The sequence below is a fragment of the Phascolarctos cinereus genome, unplaced genomic scaffold (genome assembly GCF_003287225.1).
Source record: "Phascolarctos cinereus isolate Bilbo 61053 unplaced genomic scaffold, phaCin_HiC Scaffold_726;HRSCAF=1367, whole genome shotgun sequence".
Lineage (NCBI taxonomy): Eukaryota > Metazoa > Chordata > Mammalia > Diprotodontia > Phascolarctidae > Phascolarctos > Phascolarctos cinereus.
Window position 1 is genome coordinate 42,073,856 of NW_027556098.1, and position 12,721 is coordinate 42,086,576.

Sequence of the window (12,721 nt, forward strand, 5' to 3'; positions counted from 1 at the left end):
GCAGGATTTGAACTCAGGTCCTCCTGACTTCAGGGCCAGTGCTCTATCCACTGCGCCACCTAGCTGCCCCAAAATTCAATTAAATTCAACATATATTTATTAATCACCTATCACATTCCACTCTGTGCCAATATAAAAATACCAAAACAAAACATTTTCAGCTTTCAGTGAGCTTATATGCTGGGGGGGCTGGGGTTGGAAGAAACAATACATATATACAAAAGTAAATACAAGTTATAAATTTCCCAAGGGGGGCACATGAGAAGTAAGCTTTGAAAGAAGCAAAGGATTCTAACAGGCAAAAGCCAGTTAAGTGTACTACCAAGGATAGCAAATAGCAAGCAGATTATGGATTGGGCCAAGGATAGGAACAAAGTTTCCAAAAGAAGAATCACAAACTATCAACAACTATAGTTAGTCCTCTATATTTCCTTGTTTAACTTGAAAGACTTCAAGCATTCTCGTGATTTTATTAGTAACCTCATTTTTACTTCCACATTAAGCACTGTGCACATTTGGCTATGCACAGTAGAGAAAAAACTGAGAGGCATGATATGCACAAGTTTGTGGATCAGCTAGTCTCCTACCAGGCACTTCATTGGTCCTGTTCACCTTCTGTTATAAAGAGTATCCTGTGCATTCATTGCATGTTTTCACGGCTTGTCTCAAGTTTTGGGTTACAATTATGCCGCCAAAGATAGCGCAAGTCCTTTGGGCTCTAAGCCTAAGTGTGCAAAGTCAGTGATGCAGTGATGCAGCTTAGTGAAAAAATAAAGGTGCCACAACGTCTGCAGCTGTCGTGGTCCTAATTTTGGTGATTTCTTGTAACCACAAAAAGGGGGAAAGTATAATATACAGTACAATGCCCTCACACTGCCATATGACCCTGTGGAAGGTAAGATTCAGGTTTTAAAAAGTTTTAGTTTTACTTGCTGTATTTATGGTAGTATAGAGTCCATTCACCTGAAATCAATGCTCTTTATTTTGTTTTTTGTTTTATTGAGATGTTAGCACAAAAGGTCACAGAATTATAGGGAATTATTAGCAAGAAAAATGCTTTGCATGTTATCAATTTTATTTTGTGTACTGCATTTTATGGGTTATTTCAAGGTTACTGTGTTAGGAAAAGTACATATTATCAGAATGCTTAATTATAAAGAACTGCATGCAGAAAATATATTTTCAGCAATCTCTAGTGAAAGATTACAGTTTTTGGTGGTCACAAGAATGTTATCTCCTATTTTCCATATGTTTAATGTATCAACATTTATGTTTTTTACTTTTGTGTTTTATAGAAATGTTACCCCCATGAAAGTTGAGGACTGACTGCAGATGAAAGATTATTCAAAACACTAATAATAACAAAAATGCAAAGTAAAACAATTTAGGGGTCTAGCAAATTGGCAAGAATCACCAAAGATGGAAATAGTGATGGATAGGCGGAAAGGCATACTAATATACTGCTGGTGGAGTTATGAATTGGGTCCAGTCATTCTATAAAAGAATTAGCATTATAAATCAGTCAGCTGCTCATATCCTTTGATCCAGAGTTTCCACTACTGAGCATAAACCCAAAAGAGGTCCAAAAAGATAGAGACCATATAATATGAAAATATTCATGGCAGCTCTTTTTGTGAAAGGAAAAAACTTTAAACAACTAGGCATCCATGGTTTGGGGAACAGGCATACATAACTGTGGTCCATGAGTATCATGCAATATTATTTATCATGCTGTAAGAAACAACAAATAAGAGGAATTCAGAGAAACATAAGACCTGTATTGAACAAAGTGAAGTACGACCACAACATAAGCAATTCCTACGATATAGTCGAAAAGACACCAAATGCTGGGCAATTTTAATGAACCATCTTGATCATGAAAAAAAAATCCTCCTTTCTATCAAGAGGTAGGAAACTACTGGTTCAAGATGTTGTACCCACTTTCAAGAGGACCCTGTGACCAGTTAGCTTTACTTAACTGTTTTCTTTGTTATAAGGAATGGTGTGAGGGTGGGGCATATAACTGATAAAAACAAAATAAAATGAATTTATAAAAATTACTTAATAATTCACTTTGTTTCACAAATTGAATTCAAAAAGCATTTGCTAAGTACCTAAGTGGAAGGTGTTGAGCTGGATGCTTGGGATATGAAAAAACAATTCCTGCCCAAAAGAATTTATTGTCTAACTGATGAGAAATATGAAGCAGAGAAATTAGTAGATTAGTTAGGCGTTAACCTTTCCATGTGAATGTGCCAGAAGTCATCCCAAACTCAACATTTTCAAAATGAAACTCATTCCCTTTAAACGTACCTCCTTCAAACTTCTGTTTTTAAGAGCACAAACCATTCTAACAGTCATCCTCAACTCTTCTCCCCTAAATATCGATTAGCTGTCAAGTCTTGTTGATTTATCTCCACATTTCTCACTTCTACCTCCTTTTCTCCACTCACATAGCCAATATTCTTATTGAGACCCTTTCAACTTCTTTTGTGAAATATGGCAATAGATTTCTAACTAGTCCTTAATCTGACTCTCTGTCTTCAATCCATCTTTCACTGCTGCCAAAATAATCTTCCTAAGGCAACAGGTCTAAAGAAATCTCTGTCCGTAAAAACATCAGTAATTCTTTATTGCCCCTAAGATATAATACAAACTCCTTATCCTAACACAAAAAAGCCCTCCAGAGTTTGGTATTAACCTGTTTAAGGAGATGATATTTTAAAATACTTTTTGTAAAGAAGTTAGGCAGAACAGCGGATACAGTTCTGAGCCTGGAGTCAGAAGTCCTGACTCAAATATGTTCATATATGGCCTCAGACACTTACCAGCAGCGAGATCGTGTCACCTCAGTTTCTACATCTGTTAAATGGGGATAATAATAGCACCTGCCTCCCAGGGTTGCTGTGAGGATCAAATGAGATAATGGTAAAGCACTCAGCACAGTGCCTGGCACATAACAGGCGCTTAGTACTTGTTCACTTCTCCTCCTCCTCCAAGTTACTGAGATTCAGGCTGTCTACGCTCCAGGGAAGCTGGCAGACCTGATGCTCCCACTACCTGGCACCCCATTTCCCTTCCCTCTAGGTTCACCCTCCTGCCTCACCCTCCAGCCCGACTCCCTCCCTTAAAGTTCACAAGGGGGCCACCTCCTTCCTCGGTCGGCCTTTCCCAGATGGCAGTTACTGCCTCCACACGCCTCAAATTACATTGAATTTACTTAAGATGCGTCTTCCAGTGGACAGTCAGCACTTTGGGAACAATGGGTGGTTTGGGGGTTTTTTGGTTTTTGTTTTTCAGTATTTTTTGCACATGATAAATATTTAACAAATGCTCCCTGCATCTGAATGAAAGCCGGTCTTCCTTCGGCCTCGGGCCCCTAAGGGGTCCTGGAGTGGGAGGACGGCGGGCCCGTCCAGCAGGTGACGGACCCCCGACCAACCGAAGCTGCGATCTCAAGACGCCTCTGGCCTAAAGGGGGGGAGGGATCCCGGGCGCCCCCCGGCTCCAGGAAAGCTGGGAATCGGGGACGCGGTAGGGGCAGCTACTTACGACAGAAGAGAAGGAGGGGAGGAGAAGCTTAAGGAGATTACACACAAACACAGAGCTAAGCACGACTAGCCAAACGCATCCCTCTCTCTCCTCTAAAGTCATCTTCTCAAGACTCCCGGGGTCGTGCAGGCAAATCTGCCCAGGATCCCCCGCGCTGGGAGGCGCCTGCGCAATCGTGCTCCATGATCCAGCGAGTCCAGCGCTGGAGAATTCCCACTTTACCCCCGCCTCCCACTTTACCCCCGCCCCCCACTTCCCCGGCTTCTGACTGACTATGGCGCCTCCTTCCGCGGCGCTGCGTACGCAGCGTAGACCAGCGCCGCTGGAGATCTAGCTGTCAGAGGTTCTTTTCACTTCTTGGGGGAAAGGTGAAAAGCAGACACTCGTCTGTGTTCTTTCTTTAATTTGCCTTCCCCCATCTCCTAGTACAAGCTCAAATGGCAAGAAGCATTCAAGCCTCATCATCCCTGGGAAAAAAGAAGCCGCAAAAACTTAAGCTTTACATCTAACTCTAGGACCTGGCCAGGGGGCAACGAATTTTACGTAAAACAAGTCGACGAATAGGGGTTGGGGCTTGAGCGTAAGAACCCGGAACGTAGTAAAGGCACGTGGCCGACCTCGGCCAATGAGGGTGGAGACGGAGCCTACAGCCCCGCTTCCAGCAAAGTGAGAGAAGGAGTAGCGGTTTGGGAGCCGGGGGCGGGTAGGTGGCCGGCCCCGCTTCCTCCTCCGGTCCCAGACTCCGGAAGAAGAAAAGTGAGGACGAGAAAGAATTGAAGGGGAGGGTGAAAGGGAGGAGCAGGGATTTCCAGTGACTGACTGTGCTTTCCGCCTATGCCCGATTTGTGTCGGCGTTTGAACGGCAGGAGGGGGGCGGACCTAGCCAATTGGCTGTGGCGGAGAGTGGCCTGGACCGGCGGGAAGAGGGAGATGGAGGAAGGGGGAGGAGGCGGGATTCCAATCCGGTTCCATCTAGTTCTGGGACTGCTCCGGCTGCGGCTCCTAGCAGCCCAGCGGCGGGAGGAGGGGCGTCGAGGCCCAGGAACCCGGCTTGTCCAGGAGCTCTCGCGGCCGCGGCCCTTTCTCTCCGACCCCAGAGCCCTGTCGCTCCCGCCGGCGCTCACCCGAGTCTGGGGAGAGGGAACCGATCCCCACTCACAGCCAAGATGCCCAAGAGGAAGGTTAGTGTGCGGTCGTCCGGTCACTGCCGTGGCCCGCGCCAGCCGCGAGCGGAGTTGACACGCGTGACCGGCTCTGTCTGCCGTTCCCGGGGAGCCCGAGGCGTCCGATGCCCCAGGCCCCGCTCCTGGGGGCCGGCTGCGGGCAAAAGTCAAGTCGCACCTCAGTGCGCGAGGCTTCCTGCTAAGTGTTCGGGACCCAAATGCAGCGAAATCATGGCCCTCGCCTCCCGGAGCTCATGTCCTAATGGAGGAGACAGCACACAAACATATGTGCAATGAAGACAGACACATTAAATTAGAGGAAAAGGCCTTGACTTGCAGACCTCACTTACCGTGGCATCCTTGCGGGGAGAATGAAATTCCTCCGCCAACCACACATCTTCCACCATTTTTTCTCTCGAACTTTGCAATACCAACTGCTCCCAAAATTTACTTTTCTCCCGCCTAGAGTTAACCGGTTGGCAGCAGCTACTCCCTGTATTAGTAGGAAGGAGACCAGGTTTGGGAAATATGGAGCTACTCCTAAAGACTTGACTGATGGGGAAAAGTTGGAGTGGTTATTGTCTGTTTTTGTTTTGATTTATCATACCTCCTTCCCTTCACTCTACTGTAGTGACATCTGCCTATTGAGATTGCCTTGTCGAAATTTTTGCTTCAGTTGGGGTGAAGTTCAAAATTTGAATAATATTTCTATTAAATCTTATTCTGAAGTTTCTGAAGACAAATTTTCCCTAAGGCAAAAAGTCTCCCTAATTTGAGACGTTGTTCTGGGAAATTCTGGGATCTGGGTTCATTTGATGCTTTTGATATTATTAACTTTTGCATATTTTTGACTAGGTCAACTCTGCAGAAGGGGACGTAAAGGAGGAGGTAAGGACGTTTGAATTTCAAGAAATGTGGGTCTTGGGGAGTGAAGCATCATTAAGTTAAATGCATATTTTAAATTACTTTGCTTTTTGTTTTTTTAAGCCCAAGAGGAGGTCGGCCAGATTGTCAGCTGTAAGTAAAGCCAACTTTACTCATTCTTATTTTCTATTACATATCAGACATTGAAATACAGATACTTTTGTCTTCCAGAAACCAGTCCTTGCAAAGGTTGAACCTAAGCCCAAAAAGACAGGTGGGAAGGTAAGATTTTTGTACCTGAAAAGAACCTAGAAATTGTTGGGATAGTATTTAAATTATTAATTTGAATTTGTCTTTGCTGCTTCTCTTTCTACTCCCATTCAACCAAATCTCATATTTATGGTTCAGTGTTGGAATCTGTTAGAAAACCAGATTATTTTATTCTGCCTTTTGTCAATAATCAAGAATAGTGTAATCAGACTATGCTTTTTACTCAGAAGTTCATTTGAGCTAGACACCAAACATTGAGTTCTCTATACCAGTTTTTTAAAAAGTCTTTAATTTTGCTAAACTCTTAAATATTTAATCAGTTTGCTAAATGATATTCTCTCACTAAGCTTCATTTTGAGAAGCTCTTCAAAATCAGAAGGGAAAATTCACAAGTCCACTCAAAGCATACAGCAAAAAAATACTACTAAGAAAGTTCAAATATATTATATCAATCTTCAGAAGAACCAAAATATATATTCTTAGAAGAGTAAATCATTAAGTTTGCATCTGATGTAAATTGTTGGATGAAGTCATAACTATTAGATGTCTGATTTTGGTTGCTCATCAAAGACAAAAATGAAATCATAATTTTTTAATCCATATCAGAATTTAACAACAAACTTGTTTGATTCTAAATCAGGTTAGAGAGTTAATAATTCCTCAGTGTTTTTAAATCTATATGTTAGGTGGATGATTTTTAAAGTTTATTTGTTTTTGGTAGTATTTTCTGATTATGTGCAAGTTTGACCATAAATTACCACTGGTTTTTCACTTTTATTTGCCAACATATTGTTGACCTATTTTTAATAAAAGCAGTTTTTTTAAAACTCCAATTTTTCTTTTGTACTTTTGAAATTTGGGTAAATTGGCCTTTATATAAAATTCTTAAATTTTTATTTTGTTAAAAATACTTTGCTTGAGATCTTAAACAGCTCAAGAAAGGCATAAGCATAATAAACCAATAAAAGCTTTTAATGCCACAGGAGAATAACATATTGAGAGTTAGAATAACATTAGAATAATTTTATTCTAATAGCCTTATTTCAGTTATAACCAACTGTAGTGTCAGTTGCAATCTTAGAAATGCCAGTAAATTTTCCTGGGTATTGACAATAGTCACCACTTTGCTCTTAGAGATGCAGATAGTTGGGGCATCATTCAAATTTTTTTTTTGAAAACAATGCCATCTTTATTTAAAATGTTTCTGTTTTATCCACAAAAGCCATTGTTTTGTTCTCTTCTTTCTAATTTATGCCACAGTCTTCATGCTAGTTAGACTTTAACAGACCTTTATTATCAAAATGCAGTTACTTTATGTGAGAAGCAACATGGTAGTATGGGTGGAAGTGCTGCACTGAAGAGGAACTTGTTCAAATACTCTTAACCTCTCTGAACCTCATTTTCCTCATCAGTGAAAAGGGCATAAATACCTGTAGTACCTTCTTACCAGGGCTACTGTGAGGCTCAAGTGAGGTAATGTATATAAAGTACTTTTCATATATGAAGATCATCCATACATTCCATAAGTTGTGTTTTATATAATACTCATTCATCAGTCTCTAGATGCATCCAAGTGTATGTTATCTTGTATGGGTCTAGCCTTGTGGAGCTACTTAAGAAGAATGAATTATACTTTTAATTTTTAAATTACACATTATTAGTATTCAATAAATTTAATTTACTTCAGTTTAATATGGCTTCCAAGTCTTATGGACTAAGCAGTGTTTTTGAACAGTCTTATGTCTTTAATGGCTCAGTGGATAAAGAATTTGGCCTGGAGTCAGGAATGCCTGAGTTCAAATCCAGCCTCATCACTCACTATCTTTATAACCCTAGGAAGTCACTTAATCTCCATTTTCCTTAATCCACTGAGAAGGAAATGGTAAACTACTCCAGTATTTTTGCTAAAAATAAATAAACAAAAAAACTCCATTCAGTGTCACAAAGAGTCAGACATGACTGAACAGCAAATGTCTTTAATGATGCCCCATTTTTCATATGTGAAGCTCATGCTATACTAACCTTATACTAGGATGTAAACTTGAGTGGGTTTTTTTTTAATTTTTTTTCCTATGGCAATGTTGAATTTGTCACACATAAACACACATACAAACTTCATTTGGATGGTGGTAAAAGGAAGCTTAAGAATGCAGTCCATCTTTTTAGAGGAAACATTTCATTGGTGTGCATTTGGGAATTATAGGAAATTTTTAGAGAATTCATTTATTAAACTTGGATAACTCTTAAAATATGAATCTTATCTCTACTCAAGTTAGTCATAGCTGAATCATAATGCTGTACTTCATTAAAACAGCTTAAGTTTATGTTTTTGTTTAAGTAAAATTCAGATTGGGGTTTCTCATAGCTGCCAAATTTTCAAATACCTAAATAGAGATAATAAAAATATAAATTTATTACTCTTTGCTTTTGACTGTTAAGTGATGTCAGGGTAAGATTGAAAGGTCAACATTTTCAGTGATTGTAAAACTGCTATCTTGATTCTTTGTTGGATTTCATTATGAACTATTAAAACGTTACTTGTATTGGCTTGTTCCTTAAGATATGCTAAAAAAGAAGAAAAAGAGATTTGGCAAATGTAGTAAAGTGAATTTTTTTCATGTTAGCTATTCCAATGGCAAACTTTGTTTTAAAGAGTCTTTAGTAAGTACAGAATTGAGGATAAAAATATTTTTCATAGAAAGATTAGGTTTTTTAAAAATAGATGTAATTCGTTAATCTCCAAGGAGGAGGAGGAGAGTAGATAATTAGAATTCATCAACCCAATCCCTCCCCTCCTTCCTCTGACTATTGAGGATTTAAAAGATGGATATTCTTTTTTTTTTTTAATATATGATTTGGATAAGAACTTGATAATTTGGAAAATAAAGCAAAACTTTTGAGTGTTTTATACACAAAATATTTAAGTACTAAAAACTTACTGTGATATTATTATTAATCAGCACTTTAAAAAAGTTCCTTAGAATATCCTGGATTCATGGAAAAATTTGGTTTTTGCTCTTGGAAAGTTTATTATGTAATTCAGATTAATATGCAATGTAGAAATTGAGCTATGAAAGGACAAAGTTTAATACCTAGGAAGATGTATTAATATGTAAAGCACTGTTTTTAATATGTCTATAGGATAAATCTCAGGACAAAAAAGTTCACACAAAAGGAAAAAAAGGAGCAAAAGGAAAACAAGCAGAAGCTACTAACCAAGAGGAAAATAAAGATGACTTGCCTGCAGAAAATGGAGAAACTAAAACTGAAGAGGTCAGTACTTATTCTTTGCCATATGCCTTGACTTTCTCAGATAGCAATTTTTCGTGTTAATAAAAAACAGCCTCACTATAAAATAAGGTAAACAGATTTCAACATCATGGTTTCTAGTCTTTATAAAATTATATCTTCAGGTGCACACTTAGTCATCATAAATTTTAGGTAACTGAGCTAGAATATTTGCATATGGACAGAATTTCACCAGTATAGGTGCTATAGGTTCAGAGACAGAAAAGATCCTCTAAGCCAATCCTGTCCTTTCACAGTTGAGGAAACATACCCAGAGAGAATAAATGTTCTACCCAGAGTCATACAGGTGGTAAGTGGCAGAGCCAAGATTTGAACTCTGGCTCCCAATCCACACTAAGTATCTCACTATAAGAAAATATTGTATTCATCCATTTAAATGCCTTAGATTCTCTTGGAGGAGACATTGTACATATGTAGATTTGTAGAGAATAAATATGAAGTGAATACACAGTATTTAGGGAGGTTGGATATTATCAGTTGGGTTTCCTGTAGAAGATGGCACTTGAGCTGCATCTTGAAGAAGTAAAGGGATTCTGTAAGGTGGAGGTGGGGAGGGGAGGGCATTTCACACAGAAAACTGGAATATGGGAATGGAAATTGGAGATGGAGTGTCATGTGTGAGGAGCAGGGAAGGCCAGTTTGGCTTGATCATAAGTGCAGGAGGGGAACTGCTGGAAAGATAGGTTGAGGCTAGGTTGTGAAAGGCTTTTGAAAGCCAAAGTTATTTATAGATAATCCCCATAGACAATGGGAGGTCCTGGCATTAATTGAGGTAGAGAAGTTATGGGGTCAATTCTAGGCTTAAAGGAAATCACTGGCAGCTATAGATAGATTGGAGCAGGTAGTCATTTGAGGCAGGAGACCAATTAGGAGGCCATTGAAGTAATCTATATGAAAGGTAATGGGGCTGGAGCTAAGGTAGTGGATATATAAATAGAAGGGTTTGGATGGAAGACATAGGAAATTAGAAATGGCAAGATCTGGCTACTGATTAACTACATAGGGTAAAGAAGAATAAGTGAAGGATAATTTGGATTGCAAACCTGGGAAACTGGAAGAATGCTGGTGCCTTTGACAGAGAAGTTTGGTGGATGTGTGTATTTGGGGCAAAAGATGATGAGTTTGGTTTTGGACATTGTGAAGTTGAGGTGATTTTGCAATATCCAGTTTGATATATCTCTTGACATTTTGATTTTATCCGTACTACTAATTTGTTTGGAAATATTGCAGGAAATATCAAACATAATGAGCAATTTTATAATTTTTGTTTTATGTTCTTTCCAGGTTCCAGTCTCTGATTCAGCAGGAGAGAAAGAAACCAAATCTGAATAACATCTTATACAAAGTCTTTTAACAATTGTCCCTGTTACCTCCCTTCTTGTACAATTCAGAGGAATATTTTTATCAAATATTTTGTAAATGCCAGTTTTTTAGTAGCTCTAGAAACACATTTTTAAGAAGGAGGCAATCCCACCTCATCACATTAATTTTTTAAAACATTTAGATAAGTGTAAGCCAATCTAAAGTGGCTTTATTTAGAGTCCTATTTAAAGAGGTGAAATCATGTGCTGGTTGTCAATTTCGGTTTTTGTTTGTTTTAATACAACCAGAAATTAATAGAATGATGATTAGGAAGGTGTTATATGTCTTATGCATAGGCTTAACATTCCATAGGCAGTTTTTACATCATATTAAATGTAGCATAGATAGTAATTTGGAGTTGTGACCATGAATTTTAAAGGTCTTGTTTTAATTAATCTGTATCCATCTTGTCTTTTGGTACAATTGTTTCCTAAATAAAACTTCTCCCTGGTGTTGGATCTCCCTTTCAAAATTGTGTGCTATCTATGACATTGTCATCTTTGGTAGTGGTGGTACAGTTTTTTTCCAGTAACTTTGTTAATGTGCTGTAAAAGACTGGAAAATGTGTATAATAAGCATAGTTTTATCAAATACAGAATTAGTGGAACTTTGCTTTGTAAAGACCCAATACCTTGTCCATATTCAGGATGCTGGTATTTGATAACCTCTTTTTAGGGAGAGTTGCCTCCAAGCTTAAAGTTAAAAAGTCACTGGAATAACAATTCAGAAAAGGATTACAACTACATAATTTTTAGACTTTTCTAGCATTTTTTAAATGTACAATTTATTCATAGTGTCTATGTACTGATTACCAAACGAACTAATAAAATCTTGATTATAAAAGAATTTTGGTTTCGTAACCCATGTATTAAATTTTAACAGGCATATTTTGTTTTGGGGGTTTTTTTTGTTAAATTTTTTGCATAACACTTTTGTAATGGACTGTCATACTTACGTGAATATGCAGCGAGGCAGTGGGACATACAGGTATAGCTTGCCTAGGATCCAGGATCTTGCCTTCAAGTCCCACCTCTGGAATGTTGGCCTTGTGATAATGGGAAAATCATTCACCTCTTTATCCTCCAGACAACTCCAATACTTAATAATTTCAGAAAGGGTACCAGTTTGCCCTGGTAGACAAAGTTTCTTCATCTGGGATTCCCCTATATCAATGAAATCACTATCACCTGTGAATGTGCTAGTATAAAGTTCATTATAAAACAAAGTGAACATTATTCTTTTGCATAAAGAAATATGCCTTCTGTAGGTCTATTATCATCCTTTTCCATTTATAGAGTACAGATTTTTTAAATGCGTTCACTTGTTTTATCCTCACAGTGTCAAAAAAGGTAAAGTATCATGATTTGATATGAAAAAATAAGTGTAAGGCAGTATGGGTGTTTACTTAACAGCTAAACCATAGCAAAACTAAAACAATGCAATCCTTTTGATTTGAAACTGCTTTCTTTCCCTAGCACTAAGGAGGAATATCCAAGGACTTGAAGCAACCTATATAGTGATAGTAATCCTGGTTTCTGAGAGCTTTTGTACTTAATTAAACCAATCTTGTCAGAGTATGTACCAGTTAAATTGGGCAGAAGCCCCCGGTACTGTTGTACAAGAAGTCTGGGGAGAATCAGATCTTACAAATGGTATGGCCCTTGAGAGATCCCTTGTCTCACTGAATACTTGAATGTTTTCTATTAATTTCTTTCCATATTTTGCTTACATGTCATCTGTACCTTTAGCTGAGTGCGTTATCTTCATTTTATAGATGAAATAGCAAGTTTCTTTCCTACACAGCTAATAAGTGGGGAAGAAGATGGGGACCCAGAATCTGGGTTTCCAAATTATACTACAGCAGGAGTGTGGTAACTTTGAGGTTGATATGAAGACTGAGATTTGCCACAAATACGTACCTAAATATAAAATAATGAATAATAGCATTTATGTAATGTGTGTGTATATGTATGTGTATATGTATATACATATATATATATGTAAACACGTACCTATGTGCCAAATACTGTACTAAGTGCTTTTCAAATATCTCATTTGTGCCTCAACAACCCTGAAAACTAGGTGCTATTACTATTCCCATTTTACAGATGAGGAAACCTAGGTGAAACAGTTTAAGTGACTTGCCCAGGGTCACACAGCTAGTATCTTGAGGCAAGATTTGAACTTGGGTGTTCCTTATT

At 38.5% G+C, this 12,721-nt stretch overlaps 2 protein-coding genes across 2 annotated transcripts in view; one reads left to right on the forward strand and one right to left on the reverse strand.

Annotated features, from left to right (window-relative positions):
• The window catches only part of GET1 (guided entry of tail-anchored proteins factor 1), a 28,702-nt gene extending 24,915 nt beyond the window's left edge, over nt 1-3,787 (reverse strand). The window contains 1 exon segment of the mRNA XM_078146488.1: nt 3,553-3,787. Within this exon segment, the coding sequence (XP_078002614.1) occupies nt 3,553-3,654 (102 nt within the window). The 5' untranslated portion in view covers nt 3,655-3,787.
• Nucleotides 3,788-4,397: 610 nt separating this feature from the next.
• HMGN1 (high mobility group nucleosome binding domain 1) lies at nt 4,398-11,366 on the forward strand. Its single transcript, XM_020973851.2, has 6 exons — nt 4,398-4,733; nt 5,571-5,603; nt 5,703-5,732; nt 5,811-5,861; nt 8,991-9,122; nt 10,443-11,366. Exons 1-6 carry the CDS (start codon nt 4,719-4,721, stop codon nt 10,488-10,490), a joined length of 309 nt encoding a protein of 102 aa, XP_020829510.1. The 5' UTR covers nt 4,398-4,718; the 3' UTR covers nt 10,491-11,366.
• The last annotated feature ends 1,355 nt before the right edge of the window (nt 11,367-12,721 follow it).